Here is a 19,108-nt window from a genome sequence, read left to right on the forward strand (position 1 = left end):
CGCTATAATCTCTCCCGGGACAAATCTCGTTAGAGCATCTCATCGCCGCAGAAGCAATAAACGAGAGAAGACGCGTCGGCGATAAAATGCCGATTGAACCAACCTAATTTGAATTTGGACACACCGCCTCAAGTGTGATTTATCTCGACACGCCGAACACAGATTGAAATTTGTTATATATCAAACAGGATGTCTTTCTCGATCGCCTCACTCAGCTCAAGTGAAAACCGCACAATGGAATTACGTCGCTGCTATTTCATCCTCCGTTAAATTTCCAATCAAGCATGTACGAATAGCACACAGCTTTTCTCCGATCGTGCTTCGCGTGTAAACAAAAAGGCAGTCAAGGAATTTTGGAATTCATGACTTATTGACAGGAAATTGTAAAATATCTTTTTACAGATAAAAAAAATGAATGAAATAATCTTTTTCAAACATTAAAAGTGTACAGCAGACAGATATAAGGATATATTATCAAAGTTCATTCTGCTCAGTTTTTTTTTTGCTTTGACAGATAAGTAAAAAAAGATTATTTTTTGGACGGAAAACTCGAAATGCTATAAATATAGAATAGCATAACGGGGTGGGAGGCGCGGCAGCGCCGACTCGCCACATGCTGGTTTTCACACCTTTCCAGCGGCTTTAGGGACGAATATCTGGCATTTCAATAAAAGCCCTCGGTGTGAGGAGGCGAAAAGATGGCCATATTTGGCCCAAGCTCCTCTGCAGCCAATATATTTTTACGTTCATTATGTGCGCCAACTTACTTTGGTGACTTCAGACAAAGTCAGATGGTTCCCATCTGAGTTATTTATATTAATTTAGGTTACGTTTTTTGCAAATTAAACAAAATAAATAAATAAAATTGCAACAGAATGTTTCTCGTGATAAGCGTGTGTGTCTGACAGCAATGAAGGCTCCCCTTCCTATTTTGCTCTGTTAATTTAAAGGCTTTAATGAAGTGTTAGTTGTAGCTATATAAATTCATGATTCGCATAACACAAGTTAATTAAAATTAAGATCGCAAACAGCCATAGTAACAAAGGCTATCAAATAAATATTTAATGCCACTCTAAAAGTTCTAGTCCGCAAACTTTCCCCGCCATTCCTTATCATTAACAATTCTCATTGTATCAAAAGAAAACTGGAAATTCCACGGAGTTGTAACAAAATCCGACAGCATTATATCTCCAGTCTGACCCCGTTTAAATAATTCTCACAATTTTTTAGCAGTTTACAACGCCCGGGGCTGTCATTTGACGAATTTTATTAGTTTGCAGGCTCACATAGCGTCTTTTGATTAGAGAATAGCAGCACTGCTCTGGCCTAGGGCTGTGCAAAAGTCGGAGTTTTACAGCCTGCAAAGCGTGCGGCCGAGACGGAGAAGTAAGAGAGAAAGAATTAATGTCGGGCGAGATTTGATTGCTCCTTTTTGTGCCGTCCTGACGCAGCCCGCTCAGCCAAATCCCTTCGGCGGCGACGCTGCTGCTGCTGCAGCAGGACGAGAGCTTATCTTCAGAGAACGGCGGGCGGGGGTTGGAAAAGAAGCGGCGCGCGCGTGCCGCCCCCGGGCCCTCTGGCAGCTACATGGAACTGACATTAGCAGCGCGCGGAGACCCTCGCCGGGCCCCGACCGACCCGCGAATATTGAACTTTACCCCTCGCCAACCTTATTTGTCATCTCCATTCTGGCAGAAAAAAACATCAAAGGTGCAATTCAGTTTCTTTTCCCGTCATCATCTTCTCTCGCTCGGCTCTATATATGTATATGTGAATTGTGAATGAACGACGCCCGACCACTTTAGCCTGGCTTTGTTTTGAATTCGTCTGTCAATCGCACAGATCCGAGCCAGCCGGCTAACTTTTGGCCACGTGACCAGCCGTCAGCCGTAAAAAGAAAATACAAAACTGCTGCATGGCTGACTGAGCCGTTAATGGGATTGAGTTGGTCCCAAAGGCGGAAGATCAAACGTGCCTGTCGAAAAGTGGGGAAAACAAAACATTAAATATTTATCGTATGTTGTGTTCATTCTTTCGCATTTTACAAATTACAAACAAATGGCGACTCAGTATGTAAAATATGTCGTTTAAAATTTAGCAGTATACAATTTGCCACACTAAAAGTTTTTACAGTTGATAAAGTTAAAAAATTATTGAAATTTAAATTTATTAAATGGATCAGCTTTGTGTGGATAAATTCAAGATGGATATAGCTATTACTTCAATTTTCAGGGGACAAAATTAAACAACACACTCTCTCATTATAAATAAAAGGCAAAACAAAATTCATGCCACTATTAGCTGCAGAGAATTCTGAATCAGTGATCGTTGAAAACATCCGACGTTACTCATAGCTGAGTGTGCTGAGCAACAATGGAAAAGAGGAAGCGAGTGACAAAACCTTGTCAACCCCGCCCCTCGCCCTCCCTGCGATTTAACCCTACCTCAAAAACATTCATAACCTCAAAATGCTCACCTTTATAATGTAAAGCTAAATTTCAAAGCAGAGTAAAAATTTACTTCTATCAAGACTAGAATTCAAGAAATAAATTTCCTTTCCTTGCCACTGCTGCCATATTTTTTTTTTCATTTCCCAGGAATTTCCTTTGTTATACTAGTGAAATGATATCACATTAAAGTTTCTGTAATAGAATCAAAAAACCATGAGAAATCACAAATCTTAAAAAATTGAAAGTTCTAAAAAAATTAACATTTCCATCTTTTTATAAATTAACAAAAATTCAAAAACCAATAAAAGTGTGAATCAGACTCGACATTTGCATGCAGCCTTCATTCTCGTTGGAATAATAGCTCACTCTCTCATACAAAACCAACAAAAAGTCTGTGAACATTGCGTCTGTCAACAAAGAAGGCTCCTCAAAATTTTGGTTGCTTGTAAATTTTCTATTTTGTATCATGGAGAGTAAAAGCCCTGTAACTTTTATTTTATCAGGATATTAATTTTTATTTTAACTTTTCCTAAAATATTGAATTATAATTTTCCATCCTCCCTCATGTCTTTTGCAAACGCAAACCGAAAACCACCTCTTGCTGGCCCTTTTCGGCTCAGTGGGGTTGAGCAGGTGCTGCTGCTTTTGCTTTGCATAACGAGCCGTGCTAATTACGAATGTGCCTGTGTGTTTCAGCTTGCAACTGCAACAACCACGCCCGCGGCTGCCGCTTCAACATGGAATTGTACAAGCTATCAGGCCGCGTATCGGGCGGCATTTGCCTCAAATGCCGGCACTTCACCGCCGGCCGCCACTGCCACTACTGCCGCGAAGGCTACTACCGCGACAACACCAAGCCCATCACCAATCGCAAAGCCTGCAAACGTGAGTAACTACTACAAACAGACCGCCTTGGGCAAACTAACGTTTAAGTCTTTGTCCCGTGCCCGTGTCACTGGGGAGGACGGCTTGGCGCAATTAAACTCAGTTACAAAGCGGGTTTTCTCCCTTGAGTGCGAATGACGCGAACCAACGAGGGGTAAACAAGCTGATTATCAGGAAATACTCTAATCAACGTTTATTTTATTTTGAAACAAGAATTTTCAACTAACGCGTATGCTTTCATCACTCCAGTTGAAAAAATTCATGATTTTAATTTAGAAAAATTTCTAAACATGGCGTTTATTTGAAGATAAGAAATGTTGCAATGATTTTTTTGTGTTTCCTATGGACAAAACATATGCCATAAATTTTAAATCGAGCTTCAGAAGAAAGAAAGATGTTTTATCATAATACCAGCTTTTTAAATATCATGAATTTAGACAAAGCGTGAACATTTCATAAACATCTCGACTCTGCTGAATTTATTTTTATTTAAATAGAGTAAAAATGGTTAGATTGCAGAAACTGGCCTAATAGATAACCAAGCAATTTCAATTTTTAGGGATGGCAACAATTTACTGATATTATGGCTTTTTTGTAATAAAGATTGGCATCAGAATAAATTTTCATAGCTAAAAGCTCTAATAGTTAGGGTCTCTGAATCTTCTTTTTTCCGAATATGAGCATGTTGATTAATAGCCATATTACTTTTTCCCTTGTGGTAGACCGCGGGGGGTCCAAGCGGAACCATTTTCCAAAAAATCGCACTAAATCCTCATTATTACTCTAGACAGCAGAGGGGTGGAACTTCTATATCTCGTGAAACGAGTTTTTTGTTTCAAATTACAAGGTGGAACCCAACGCGTGCAATTATTCGGGGCATAATATTTGAGCGTGAAAATTTAATCATGCTATTCGTATATGTTGGCCCAGCGCAAAGCTGCTTTTCGAGCAGAGCAAATGCGACGCAAGACTGCCGCTTTAATCGGGTGTCGCGCAGCAGAGTGAAATTGCAGCTCGTTCGCTTCGCCAATAATACACCTGGGAAACGTGAAAAGGGATTACCAAGGATGCGAGAGAGAGTGAGAGCCAGCCAGCTTTTGCTTGTCGAAAAGTCGCTCGGGACAATCGCTAAGTGCACGCATTCCCTTGCCACCCAGATCGACTTTCGCGCAAAAATCCAAACCAGATTTACAAGACGAGGGGTGAAACAATGCGCCAAATATTTCTCAGCCATTTTTCACGGAAAAGACTGGAATGTTCTTTCTAAGAATACAAATTGAAATAATTTTTTTGTTCATTCAACACTGCATGCGGATCAAGAAAAGAGAGAGCAGTTTTAAATCTTGTTTAGGCGAATGAGAGGGGAAAATTTAATCCTTTTATGATGTATCGAAAAACACAAGTTCAGGAATTCTTTTTTTGAAGTGCGTGGGATACCTAAATATCTAATTTAAAAGCCGCAACTTTTTAAATCCCCGCTTGGCTGATCGCAAATGATGACCATTTTTATTTACAATATCTGTCGGCTTATATTTTTAAGGGACCATAACTTTTTATTTTCTCCAATATTTATATAGAGCTGTCATGCGTGAGACTAAGAGTTTAAAAGTCAATATAGCAGCAGCTTGCGGGGTAGTAAAAAATGGAAATTTCATGGCATGTCGGAAAACATACGCGATAAAAATGTTTCCACAAGCACGCATTACAAGACGTCTCCGTTCTTGGCACTTGTCCTATTTTTCCAATTTAATTTTTTTCCTTTTTCGCCGTCTTTTTCCCGACTGCAAACATTGAGCGGCGGCGAAGATTCTTTTTTATCGCGGCGAAAATGGTCTGCGAAAACGACATTATTTGCTGAATTGCCCGAGCTTAGAAAAAATTACTCCCACAAGAATTCGCGGCAAATTTCCGTACACTCCCTCTCGTGCTGTTCTTTTTAACGAGCTCTGTGTTATTCCATTCATCAAACAGAATATTTCGCCACCGCTTTATGCACGCAGCCACACGGCGTCAGTAAAAAAACAATTTCTCACTCGCTGAGCGAAATGTGGGACAAACCGAAAATGGGCACTTTGAAGTTCAGTCTCTACGCTTTTCCAGAAAAAAGGAGAAGCGTATCACGTTTCAATTTTTAGAGCGTTGCGCGCGCGAGCAAAGATCTTGCCTGATTAAAAGCGGTCTCCTCTAATTGCGCGCGCTTTTTACGTAGCGCGCGCCTGCAAATGACAAGCACACGCACCGAGCGCACCTTTTCGGCTTAATTCGAGCGTCAAAGAGAAGCCAGGCCCAAGCGTCATTATAAATTTCTCTTCTCACAAAACGTCCCCGCCATTTTATTTGATCTGTGTGTATTATATACAAACACTGTGTTGGTCTGAAAAAAAAAACCGGAGTGAATGGTGAATAAAGAGACGCCTAAAACGCAAAATATAGAAATATTCGATTTTTGTTTTGCATTTCATACCAAATAACGAGAGTGAGAAGAAAACAAGTTTTTAAACGCTATTATAATTAATATAAAAAGAGATAAACAGAAAAACAGTGTGATCGAGACAGATTTTTTTAAATTAAAAACTTATAAAATTCCAAAGGGACAATATTTTGTGCAGTAATGTGCAGATTATCCAGAGTCAAATAATGAATTGTTTGAGGAATAATTTCTCTGGAAGCGAATTATCAGGACCAATGAGCACACTGTTAGAATTCTGTCACTTAGTTTTGGAAATAATATAGTAACATAGACCGAAATAGAAAATTAAATCGATTTTTAGTTGGCGGAAAGTGCTGCCTTGACAGAAACTTCTTCTAGTAGCGTGTAATTATTCGTCTTTTATTTTTAGTCTCGTGGTTGAAGTATCAGTATAGTTAAGACTGAAATATCACAAACACAATCAATCAATCAATTTTGGACATTTAAAATTATTATACTGTTTGATAAATTCTTACCCCGTAAGTAGTGCGGGTCTTATCAGTTCGAGATCAAGGTTTCTAGAATAATCTCGCACCAAATCTCATCCTAGTCCGAGAGAGCACATTTTGTTGCGACTGCTATCGTGCGAGGCTCAAGGTGCAGTAAGGGTACTTTTTACCTTTGCACTGCCACCTGGCGATACAGGTTTAATGCAAACTAGTTACTAGGACAGTAGTGGTGAGAAGGCGCAACACTTGTAATGAAATTCATTAATTTATTTTCTACTTTTGGTAGAATAAGACTTGTTTCTTCAGTTATTATTACATTTTTTGTTTATCATTGGATTTAAATTTAAGAAGTGCGCTTACTCAATCAACTTAAAATTAACTTATATTTCAACAAGGTTTTCAATCTGATTGGCTCACACATTTCCGTCGAGTAAATTTGTTGCTTCAATTATCTCTCAATCTTTATGAAAAGAGAGCTGTCTTCTCATTTTCGTTGGCTATTTTTGTGTACTATCGCAAGAAGCTGAAAAGAAATTTCAGGAAATGAACATGGGGGAGCGATGAATAACTGCAATTGTTGTTTTGATAAAGAGCAGGGTTGGAAAGGGGAATTCTAGGGGGTTGCAGAGCCTAAGATAAACTAATGAATAGAATGATTTAATATCGAGAATCTAAAAAACAAACATAAAGCAGCTTGGTGACTACAAGCATATCTTGTATTTTTGTAGGACCAGAAGGTGAAAGATCTCAAAACAAACCTGCAGCAAATCCTTGCCTTCCAATCTAGTGTCTTGTCGTGCACATCCGCCGTTGGTTCAGAGGAGAAATTCGACACATGAGGTTTTTTCTTCGACTGGAGCAAGATAAAAAGGCGTCGGTTGTAACGGCACATCCGACCGGACCGCGACCGCCGACGCAGAAACAATTGGGGTTGTATGTGCCGCGTGAATCGTCGGCCCGGATTATCCGCAATCAGTATTCGGTGGGGCGCGCAACAGCGGCCTAAAGCACACTTAGCATGCACCGGCATGCACGCTAACCCGCCCAGTGGCAGCTCTCCTCTGGCCGTTCCGAATTAAATTCAATCGCAGCCCAATTAATTTTATTTTTTGTTGTTATTCGCTGCGCGCCTGCATCGCAAACAAGACTTTTTGCCGCCCCACTGACGGATGACATGACACAATGAATCATTCGGAGGCTTTCAATCAGGCTCTGAGAGTAAAGCACACGAATCGATCGGCACAGAAATGCACAGAAGTCGCCGCTTTACAACTGCTAATGTGACTTTATTAGCGCACGCTCAGCATCTCCGGGCGCCAGGCCAACGTCGAGAGTTCCCATGGGAATTTTATTTCAGTATCGCAACCCTGAACATTTTTCTGGGATGGTTTGCTCAACGCCTGCTGTTGCTCAGAGTTTTAAAAAGAGACGATTCACTCTTGTGTAAATCTGGGAGGACGCTAAGTGAAGCATTTGTAGAGAAAATGAGCTACGTAATCACGGATAATGGAAATTATTTCGTGAGTAATTTTGGATTTTCAGTTCTTGAAAAATATTCTCAGCAAAATTTTTAAACATATCGAGAGGTTGCTGATTTTGTATCACTTTTTTGTTGCTGGCTAAATTAAAAAAAAATGTGACAGAATTAATTAATTCTCAAAAAAAGAAAAAACTTTTTTTTATAGTTATCGTATAATTGAATCATAATGAATATTGTAAAGTAATTAGCTATTTTAGTTAAAGATTACAACACAGACAGACTTTTAATGATTGGGTAAAAGTGAAGTACACCAACTGCTCAGGGAAAATTAAAAGTTACGATTCATCCGACCCGTCAGCACTTGCACTGATTCTCTCACTCACTAACTCACAACGGCGGAACGGCGCCGATCTAATAATAATTGTGAGGGAGCACGTCCCGGCGAAAATGCAATCGGAATAAAAATGGTCAGTTGGTCAAATTGGGCCGGATTCTCCCGACACTGGCGCTTCTCCCCTGATGGTTACGGCGCACGTCCTTTTTTCCGCCTGACGAAGCAAAACGGCGGTCGAAGGGCAGCAGCCCTGCCGACCGGCTGGCAAAAGAAGAAGAAGAAGAAGCCTCCGGGGGTGGCTGGCTGGCGGCGGCAATCGCATTTACAGGGCACGTCGCTCTGGCGCTGATTAGGTGTGCGCGCCGCATCCCCCGGGAGAGCGAACCAGCGTTTTTCGACACCTCTTCTCTCTCTATTTCTCTCTCTGGACGACCTCCACTTCATCTGCGCTGTCACCGGCCGAGCGCGTGCCCGAAATGCATCATCCTCAGGGCTGCAGCACCCTCGGCAGCACGTCCTGATCATTTTGAAACTGCTGCCCGCCGATAACTGCCGGCGCCGAAATTGATTTTGAGCCTCGCTCGCATTCCTGCACATCTCGATTGGCCCGCTCGCAGTTTATTTCGTAGAGTAAATAGAATGTGGAAAGAACAAAAACACACAAGAAAGGCAGCAGTGAGAGAGAAAAATAACAAAATCCTCTACTCACGTAAATTGTAAAAATAATATTCTCTGTGACCCTTTTGTTAGCAGATGAAATTATACAGAAGCGCTTGTGCAGTTATTTTTCAATTAAAGAGAAAGATATATAAATTAGCAACGTAAACCAGAGCTTTATGTGTAAAAAGAAGCTCTCTCTCTCTCTGCGGTGTTCTGTGTGCTTTTATCTCTTTGGTAAAAATACACACACAAACATATTTAAAAACACGAGAAACGTTTGAGCAAGGTGCTTGAAAATTCATTCGCGACAGGCACTTGCCCCGCGCGCCGCACCAGCAAAAAATATCGCTGTCGGAAGTGGCGCGACCGATTGTGGCCGAGAACTGCGCAGTGACGACTCTGCCTGCCGCTACCCTCGGCTCCAGACCACTTTTTTCGGGCGGCACGCTTTAGCAGAGACTGTTTTTTGTCAACTCAAATCTGATGCATTCACTAAAAACTTTTTTAGCGAAGTAATGAATTGCAAATATGCATATTGGTCGCTATCAACGAGTTTTTGTATTCGAGGGAAAGGGGCAAAAGTAAGAAATTTGAATGTAGTGTGGCGAGTGTTAAAAATATGTAGTGGTAAATTTTGCTATACTATTTTATTCATGAGCTTCAGCGGGTTGTTCGCTAACACTTCAAATGGCTAATTTGTCCTAATGGAATTTTCATGACTTTAAAGTATTTGTAAAATATCGGATTGTGTTTTGGAGAAAAACGAATTGAAACATTTATAAATTGATTGTCCTGGAAAGAAGCACCTGTTAAAATCCCTCCAAAATTTTTCTTTGCCTTTTATTTTAAAACATTTTTTCCTTTTTAAATCATTAAATGGCTGAACTGCGCAAGTTTACTAAGGATTTTTAATTTATCTTATGGTTGTTGATCCATGGTTAAATCTGTGTAGAGCTGAGCGTTCCGATAATTTAATTTTCATAAAATTACCTGCGTGTGTACCCCTTTTTCTTTTTAACTCAATTTAACTATTAGCATCAACTTTCCGGGAGAATTTTTCCTCATAAAATCATGGGAAAATTCATGAAGCAGTCGTTAAAAAGGATCATTTTAAATTAATAAGTGGAATGTTTTCAGAACTACCGTCGTAAAAACCTTGTTTAGATTTAGACCTCTTTAGAAGGAAATTAATCGCTCATGAGAAAAGGAAACATATTTAATGTTTTAGAGTTTTGAAAAAATTTGGCATTGAGTATTAATTATTAATCTCCGAATTTTGTTTCAGCTTGCGGCTGCCACCCGATCGGCTCCTCGGGCAAGACGTGCAACCAGACGAGCGGCCAGTGTCCATGCAAGGACGGCGTCACAGGCACTACCTGCAACCGGTGCGCCAAGGACTACATTCAGAGCAGGTCCCACATCGCACCCTGCATAAGTGAGTGATTTCGCCTGCTCCGCGTGAATTTCGGCCCAGGTCGATAAAGCAGCACAATGGCTGTTGGTTTTTCATATTTTATTTAACACCCGCGCTCCATTGGTCGCGCGTTCGTATACATATTGATAATATTAAAAACGACGGCAAAGGGTGGCATCGATGAGGCAAAGAAAATTATCCCCGGCTCGCAGCGCAGCTTCACGGCTGGTCGCTCTTTCTTTGTTAATCTCGATCCTTACGAACGATTGACGCTACCGACAACAAAAGCGGCGGGCGCACACACAAAATCACGCGATTTTCCTTCATAGCCTCGGACGAAAGCCCCGCGAGCGACGCATGGCATTCAACTTGAGAGTTTTCTCACCACGAAACGTCCGATTTTCGAACGAATTCAAAGACTCTCATTCACGTCAATCATACGGATTCCTTTAAAATCATTTTCTATATATATATATACTGTATATATATATATATATATATATATATATATATATATATATATATATATATATATATATATATATTTGTGAGCCTCCCAATGGCTTTCAAGGGCGAACTAAATAGCAAAATGGTTTGTGTTGTCAATAATCGTAGCGTATGCAATCGGATAAAATGATTTTCAATACAGAATTTGCTATGAATGATTTTCAATCCCTGAATCCGCATTGTACGTAATAAATTAGCTCGCATAGAATTCACGTTCCATTGTGATGAAATCTAGAGCAGAAACATACCGCCCGCAGTGAATGACTGTGCGGCGGTGCAGTTTCTGCGAACGTGTAAGGCGCACGTAAACTGCGTCTTTACATCGCCGTTAATTTCCCCGCGAGAGTTAAATGAAGTACCAAATCTTATCTTCATTAAAGTCTTAAAGCAGTCCGAAGTTATTATTTCATTATCGATGTTAGTCTCACTTATAACTCAAAATTAATTTTATTTATTCATAAAACCATAAATTAGAGTTATATTTATTTATTTGTCAAATTAAAAAAAAACGAACACACAAATCTTAATGTTAAAATTTAGTTTAAAAGAAAACTGGACCAATATAAGAATTTTTAAGACGTTAATTTTATCAATTTACTACAGCTGATTGTGGTGTCCTTAAATATTTGCTGGAAAAAAAATTAAAAGTGTTTTTAACCTTCTAACATATTAAAATGATCAACTTAATTGTTTCGAAAACGTGACAAGTAAAGTTTTAATCTGATTTATTTTGAATTTCAGGAGCACCAATGACGAGTGGCTACGACCTAGGAAGCCAGGCAGACACGGGAACTGCAGCAGCAGCGGCCGCCGTGGCAAAAGGTGAGAGCTCATTTTTTTCCGCTTTCCCTCTCTCTGGCGGAATTTTCCACCTACAAAGGTCCTCGAGCAGTACTTTTAATTCGCATTTTTATTATTATTTCTGTTCTCGGGGCAAAAATCGATCTGGAAAAAACGTTTTCCGCGAAAACTCGGCGAGCTGAAGCGCGTCTCGGTTGCTCTTTCCCCGAGGTCGTCTCAAGAGCAGAAGGGAAAGAAAATTTCTAGCAGGCTTGCGGGGTGCGCGCGAGATTATACTCAAATGCCGCTGCTGCTTTCTCTTGCACCGCCGGCGCTACGAGGGCGGATTTTTCACGGAGAGTGAAAATATAATTGCGTTTCGGCGGTTTAGACGCTCTTTCCATTTATTTTGGCCCGCGCTGGACGGGTGGCTGTGGCGAGAGTGGCTCAATGGGTGTAACTGCAAACGCCGCCGGCCAACTAATTAGCAACGTGCACCCCGAACGCTCTCTCTCCGCGCTGCAAACGTGGCAGCTGCCGGCATTGCTTTTTTCCACCTGCATTTTGCTACCGAGAGGCAGACAAAACCGCCCCAAACTCTATACTTGGGCAGGTACGCTGATAAAGAGGGAGTTGTGTTTTTTATCCCTGGGTAACTTACTCGTTTAAAACTTTAAATGAAGCTACAAAGGGAAACACAGGGCGGGAAACGTGATTTAAAATAAAAAATAGTTGTTCTAAATGATAGGTAGCTGTTTCCTGCGGCTTGCTTCTGGCTACCTTGAATAAAATTCCATTTGTATTTCTTGTTTTAAAGTTGTGCACCCTTCTATGGTTACGAAAGTTTCATTTCATTTTAACTTTTTTTAAAGAAGTTTCCAAATAAATGTGAATTTACTCGCATTTACTTGTGCAACACAAAAAAATTAAGAAGCATAGAATATAGAAAAAAATTAAAAAGGTCTGGACATGAACAGCAAGCACTGGAATCTAACTGAATAAATATATAAAGTTTTTGTACCTTATATTTTTAAGGATTGCTATGCGTGGTCCTAAAACTGCGTAAAATATAAAAAAATCCAATTGCATAAGACAATCGAAATAAGAGATCTCTTCTTTCCTGACTTTCAACATATTAATTTACTTTTATCACACACACGATCGCCTCATAGCACCATCATTAATCAAAACGGTGGAAAATCCGAGAAATGGAAACATTTAAATATTACCAACGCTACAGGCACCAGGCAGAATTATTAATAACTCGGAACGGAAGGTACGCGGTGCGCCGGTGTCAGGCACAGCTATTTCTTCCTCTTCTTTTTTCTTTTCGTCTGCCCACGACCAAAAGTGCCTCCGAGTGGGCCCGGCTCGAGAAAAAGTGCTTTGTATGCGGAGAAATTTTAAACTCGCACGCCGACAAAGGGCCGCGCTGACCATTAATAATTTTTCTCCGGCCCCGAAAAGTGAAATGAACACATGCAAATCAGCTTTCTCGCGCACAGCCAACCTCCTAATTTGCCCCCGGGGATGTTTTAACCGTACAAAACATGTTCAATTTTTTTTGTCTGTGTTTCCAGACCAGTGCGGCGCTTGCCCCGCGGCCGCCAAGAGACTCAACATGAACAAGTACTGCCGCAAGGATTTTGGTAAGAATTTTTCTTAAATTACTTTATTGCCCCTAGTTGCACCCACAGTCGATTATGTTTAAAAAAGTTGTTTGAGATTATTAGTTCCTGTCTCTTTTGCAAAATTAAACAGGAGGGTCAGGAAAAATATTTTCCATCGAGCTCAGCGCCTGTTATTTGATCTCATCCTAATTAAATCGAGGGGAAAATGTATTTCATTGTGCGAATATTACTTTATATTCATGGGTTTTCGAGGCTTTCTTTGACAAAATTAATATTAATTATTTAAATCAATTACATTTCTAGACAAAAGGTTGCTGATGTTTTTTTTTACTTTTTTCGTAAACCTTTAAAGATAAATATTTGTAACACAACACTGGCGTTTTCACACTTTTTGACGCATCTTAACCTATTTCATTCACTGATAAAACATCTGTATTTAATAAATTGTCGCATTCAACAGAGCTTAAAAAACAGCTGAATTTAGAATAAAAATCCACGCATACTCTCAGTCTCCGTCCGTCCAAATCAGGTGGTTTCTGTGGAAGTGGAAAGAAAAGGATCAGACGTTGAATGTGATTCGACTGTGATTGCAAATGTTGCCACTCGCTGAAAAGCTCCGTGCCGAGATAAAATTCCCATTTGTTTCTGTAATGTGCGTAAGCAAATCTGCCGCGAGATTAGGCCTGTCTGGCACAATGAGTTATTGAGCGCCGTACAGCGAAAGACGCCCCTCGACCCCCGAAATGCGCAAGACATGTCCCGAGCGCGTGATTTACGGCCTCCTTATCTTTTTATTAATATATAGGGATGGAAAGTTCAAATGATTGGCTATTTTTACACTCTGTGAAATTTAAATCAATTAAATACAAACCATTTGTAATCAAATTTGCAAACAATCAGATTTAATTAAATTACATGAAAAAATAGTTTGGTAAACGACTGATTTAATCAGGAAGTTTTGAGTAATTTTGAATTGTATGTAAAAATAATTTAATATATATAATAATAATGTCTCTTCTCTCGCGCATATTGTACATCTCTGTTAAACGAAAAATAAGGAGCTTTTCCTTTATCTTCCGATTTCTGGCTCGCAGCCATAATTCCTTTTACATCCCCAATGTGCTGCAAGTTACACCTCGCCAAAGGTGGTACTCGCACATTCATTTCTTCAAATTGCCTCCGATAAGAGCTTTAGAACGGATAATACCGAGTGAAGAGTTACTTTAAAGAGGGTTTCTCAGTCAGCCTTTGATGGCATCAGCGGCAGTGTCAATTTCTCGGTCTGATAAAAACCTCTAAGCCACGCAGAAAATTCTGAAGCCGAACAAAAATTGATTTCTAATAATTTTCTTTTTAGCTGTTTTGGTGCGAGTTACCGGACGTGAGATGGTCGGCGAGTGGGTGCGCTTTAGCGTGATCGTGGAGACCCTTTTCAAGAAGCCGAGGTCCAACAACGGTGCCAACTTCCTGCGCAGCGGACCAACACAAATGTGGATGCTCGCCACCGACCTCAACTGCAAGTGCCCCAAAGTCAGAACCAACAAGTAAGTATAGCCTTTTTCGTAAAACTGATAGAGTGTATGGCCGGCATGTATATAGAATGGTAATAAATTGTTCCTTATCTGTATCGTCATTTTGACACGTGTTTTAGATAGATTCTGCTGCTATTTATTTTTGAAAACACGTGTATAGATTTAAAGAACCTTTCCGCTTACAATAAGAATAGGAAATATTTTTAATTGGATAAATATCTGTCTAATATTTGTTTAACAAAATATTTACTGATAAAATTCCCAAAATTTTATATCAAAAATCGCCACAGACTTAACGTAAAATTATAACTTTTGTTTATATAACCTGCTAAATATTATTCAACGAAATTCCCCACTTGCGGCAAATAATTAAAATCTTTACTTATAGCAAACGAGATACAAGTAGACTTTTTTGGCAGTTAAAAAAGCTTTTTTTTCATCTTGTCTCTGCTTTGACACTTTTTCCGCTCAATCAGTCACGCTGAATCTGTTTCCTAAATTTCAAGACGGCGCGCGGCTTTCAAAGGCTATTAGGGTGTGTTTTCATGCAAAGGGTTAGAATCCCCCTTTCTGGCTGTCATTCCCCTCGAGGATTTTTCCCTCACGTCAGTAATTCGTCTCGGGCTAACGGGGGCTAACGGCGAGGGCGGCGACGCTGCAGGTGGCAAACCCTCTCGCGCCCTCGAAAAATTCCTAGCGAGCCGACGCTGCGTTTATTGCCACAGACTGTTTTGCATTCTCCAACTTGGTACGCAGCAGCACATTTCGAAAGTGCAGCGTCTTGAGTTTCAAACATAAAGGGTGAAGATTAAACAAGATTCTCAAACAAAGATTATTTAGTCTCGCTAGTCAGCGCTGGCGTCTTTAATATATTAGACCGCTTTTGTGCTCGAGTCATCAACCCTTATTTTCATCTTAGCTACGCTGTTTTGAAAATTTTCATCATCACGCTGACTGAGACGCATATCAATTTCAGGCAGCCAGTAGTTTTTCTTTCCGAAATTTATTTTTTCCACAGGACAGGTGCGGAGAAAATATCAGTTTTTAAATTTTTCTACGAATTGATGACATAGTTTTGTGGGGTGGGTCTAATTTAAAAAGTTTAATGTAGTAGAGTTAACATTTTATTTCGCGCAATTTGAATTCACTGGAGCCTTTTCCCCGTTTTATTTTGTCAATACCCCGATCATTTAGACTAGTATGTAGCTTAACTTATTCAATTCTGGTACCTCCCGTGAATTGAATCAGATTCTATAGATTTTTTAACCGTTAGTTTTAGTTAAATGTTGAAACTTTTGTTTAGTTGTGAAATTAAGTTATATGAGTCAATCGCTCGACGTGTCAATTTTCTTATTTAAAATCTAAAGTTTGTAAACTTGATAAATCCAAGTTACAAATCAATTTTAATTTTAATAACTGTGCATATTTTGGGGTCTACAACACCTAACTGAAATGTAGAATAATGCACTCATCATTAAGGAAACCAATAAAATTTACTGATTTTGATTTTCGTGGCAAGAAAAATTTCCTCGCGAATTTCAACAGAAAATAATTTAAAAATTAAAATCATTCAAAAATAAATCAGCAGATTTTTTAGTTCAGAAAATTGTATGAACCTCCCGAAATTTCAAAAAATTAACTCCTAAACGAAAACAGATCTAAAGTCTTCTTCTAAAACCGTCTAAATCAGTTAAAAGTTCTTGAAAGTTCGCTTATGGAGGAAATCATATACTGTCGTCCTTAATGCCCACGAATTTAACTTTTTAACAGTATATTTGAAGTATTATGATTTCCACACAGATTACAGAATATGACTGCATACATTTTAAATACGGCTAGAAATACCTATTTTATTATTTTCTGCTACTAGCGCGATATGTACTGTTCTCCAATACATAAAAGTAGGTGACAAATAATAATTTATCAAAAAACTTTCTATAGCCAACTATTTTTCTGCTAGAAACAGTCCCTATAAAATACGTAAAATACAATTTGAGGCGTGGGATTGAAATCATATGAGTAGTATTCACTGAGGGAGAACGACATCTTATATGTATCATCTCATTCGTAACTACCGGGGCAGCGGCTCAATTCAGAGAAGTCGGGCCTAATTAAGTTTTTTTTTGTTGCAGGAGCTACCTGGTGGTGGGCGACCGTGAGAGCAGCGTGCCGGGTCGGAGCGGCTTCGAGGTGTCGCGGCGCTCAATCGTGGTCGAGTGGCAAAACGAGTGGCATTCGCGGATGCGACGCTTCCAGAGACGCGCCCGCGAGTGTCGCTGAGCCGCAACAACGGGCCAAAACAATATAATCCAAATTGTATTGTCGTCCGCAGCCAAGTCTGACAGAGAAGAACGTCACGATTAGAATGTAATTTAACTCGCATGTATTCCTCACGCACTCCGCATACAAATGAGATTAATTGATCGCGCCAGTGCGCGCAACTGATATACTTATAATTAACGAGGTAAGCAGCTGTAATTGCGACAAAACAAAAGATACGAAACTGCAAAAAGGTGCGAGAATACTCTAATCTGAAATGTTTCTGTGTTACGGTGTAAGTGTAATTTTTTATTGTATAAATAATATAATACTGATCAGATAATTTACAATGGTGGCGAGTCATCAAAAATTAAAAAAAAAAGAAGACCAACATGCTTCTTGCATTACCCTTTTTCTCTCTCGTATTGGCAGGTATTACGTACGTTGATTTGCGCAGGGAAGAGCAGAAATCGTAACATATCCACGCCTCCTTTTTAGCGAAAAATAAATAAAAATAAAGCTATATTCTATAAATATACGTGGTGCGAATGAGTTAACTACTGTTATTGTGAATTAATTTATTTGTGTCCATAACTGACGATCCATTGTTAATAATTGTGTAAAGCTGGTATTATGAACGAGACCTGAATATGTATTTTTGCAACTTTGCTTTTGTGTACCTTAGTTTTTTAATTATGTTAATTTACGTTAGTACCAATTTTACTGTTGAAAAATTGTATGTTTGATCATATTTCCTTACGATGATGTAAGCATCTTGCACTTAGATTTATAGTGTAGTGAATTTTAAATTTAATATTGGTTTATCAGTCAGAATCTAAGTTTTTTTTTATTTTCCCACCCAATAATCCCAAATAAATTTCTCAAATTTTTACTTTACTCCAGCACATTATACTATTCAACTAAGATGATACTATAAAGAGGTTTGGATACGAATCGCGCATGGCATAATTATTATTATTTTGTACTATATATTTTCAAGAATGAGTTGCAAAATAATACGCTTCAACGGCAGATGAAACTTGGGGTTAGCAATGAAATTGAATGAAATATATGAGAACACCTTTCTGCCATATAAATATTAAATACAAATCTTATGTATGTTAAAACTAGTTCATAGGTGTGCTTTGTATAAACTCTGTGTAGAAATATTCTCTGTGCCAAACGCTGCAGACGACACGTCTTAATTGTCTGAAAGTCCATCTTCAGATGTTTTCCAGTAGAAGTAAATTTAACGCCAGAGAAGCACAAACGTGGAAAGCCTAATGAAAATTAATAATATTAGAATATCTCACTACTTAAAATAGAAGCTGCTGCTGAAAAGCATGATGTGCATCCTATTCGAATATCTGTCAGCAGTTCAGTTGATATATAATCGTGTAAGCTGTATCGATATTTTTGCAATCATTTTGCTTCGTCTCGCAATCCACTCTTTTTCGCTCTTCTGACAAACTAAACTCCTTTCCAGTTTATTCATGCTTGTAAATGTCATTCTCCTGCATTTAAATAAATAAATGTAAATCACCAGGAATTATAGAAAATTCATAAAATAAAGAGATTAAAATCTTAATAGCCTGTTTATCTTCTTATTGCTCTGCAAAAAAGCAGTGCTACAAAAAACCTCGAATTCAAATTTCCTTTAGAGATACGAAATGAACGATAACTATATACAGATTGATAGAGCATAGCAAAAATCGTTTTGAAATTATTGCTACAATGGTTAAAATAATTATTAAATGGTTTGTTATACAGCTAGAATAGGAATTTTGCGAATATCGTGAAAGATTATGATAAAATGCATAAATATTTATATAATTATTATAAATCTAAAATGTATGAGAAATACTTTAAATAAATATTTCGTTAATCAAGTTAAATTGTTAATTAATTTTAAATTGATTATAATTAAATTTGATAAAATTCACAGATTACTTTAAATGAAAACACAATGTTGCGCAACTTACGTGCAATTTTAAATTTAATAGTTAATTAAAATTTGATTTTTTGAAGCATATTTTAATATTTGTTAATGTATATGCCGTATATGCAAAAAATATAAAAAATATTATTTCAAGTTTTTCTTTCATTAACTGTCGTTCCCTTTTAAATCAGATTAATCCTAGATGTTGGATTAGTTCAGCTTAAAAATATTCTAAAAAATTTGTATTATAACAGGAAAGTGCGTGGTAGAAGTTGCAATGCTGCCATCTATTGGCTGTTGTATCAGTTGTAACAAGGA

The 19,108-nt window shown here is 38.6% G+C and overlaps 1 protein-coding gene across 1 annotated transcript in view; it reads left to right on the forward strand.

Moving 5' to 3' along the window:
- The window catches only part of LOC135939216 (netrin-1-like), a 45,233-nt gene extending 28,161 nt beyond the window's left edge, over positions 1-17,072 (forward strand). Inside the window, exons 4-9 of the mRNA XM_065483474.1 lie at positions 3,147-3,335; positions 10,014-10,163; positions 11,391-11,471; positions 13,010-13,078; positions 14,418-14,604; positions 16,725-17,072. Coding sequence (XP_065339546.1) covers positions 3,147-3,335; positions 10,014-10,163; positions 11,391-11,471; positions 13,010-13,078; positions 14,418-14,604; positions 16,725-16,872 — 824 coding nt within the window. The 3' untranslated portion in view covers positions 16,873-17,072. The remainder of the gene's footprint in view (positions 1-3,146; positions 3,336-10,013; positions 10,164-11,390; positions 11,472-13,009; positions 13,079-14,417; positions 14,605-16,724) is intronic.
- Positions 17,073-19,108: the final 2,036 nt, after the last annotated feature.

The sequence above is a fragment of the Cloeon dipterum genome, chromosome 3 (assembly GCF_949628265.1).
Source record: "Cloeon dipterum chromosome 3, ieCloDipt1.1, whole genome shotgun sequence".
In the NCBI taxonomy this organism is placed as follows: domain Eukaryota; kingdom Metazoa; phylum Arthropoda; class Insecta; order Ephemeroptera; family Baetidae; genus Cloeon; species Cloeon dipterum.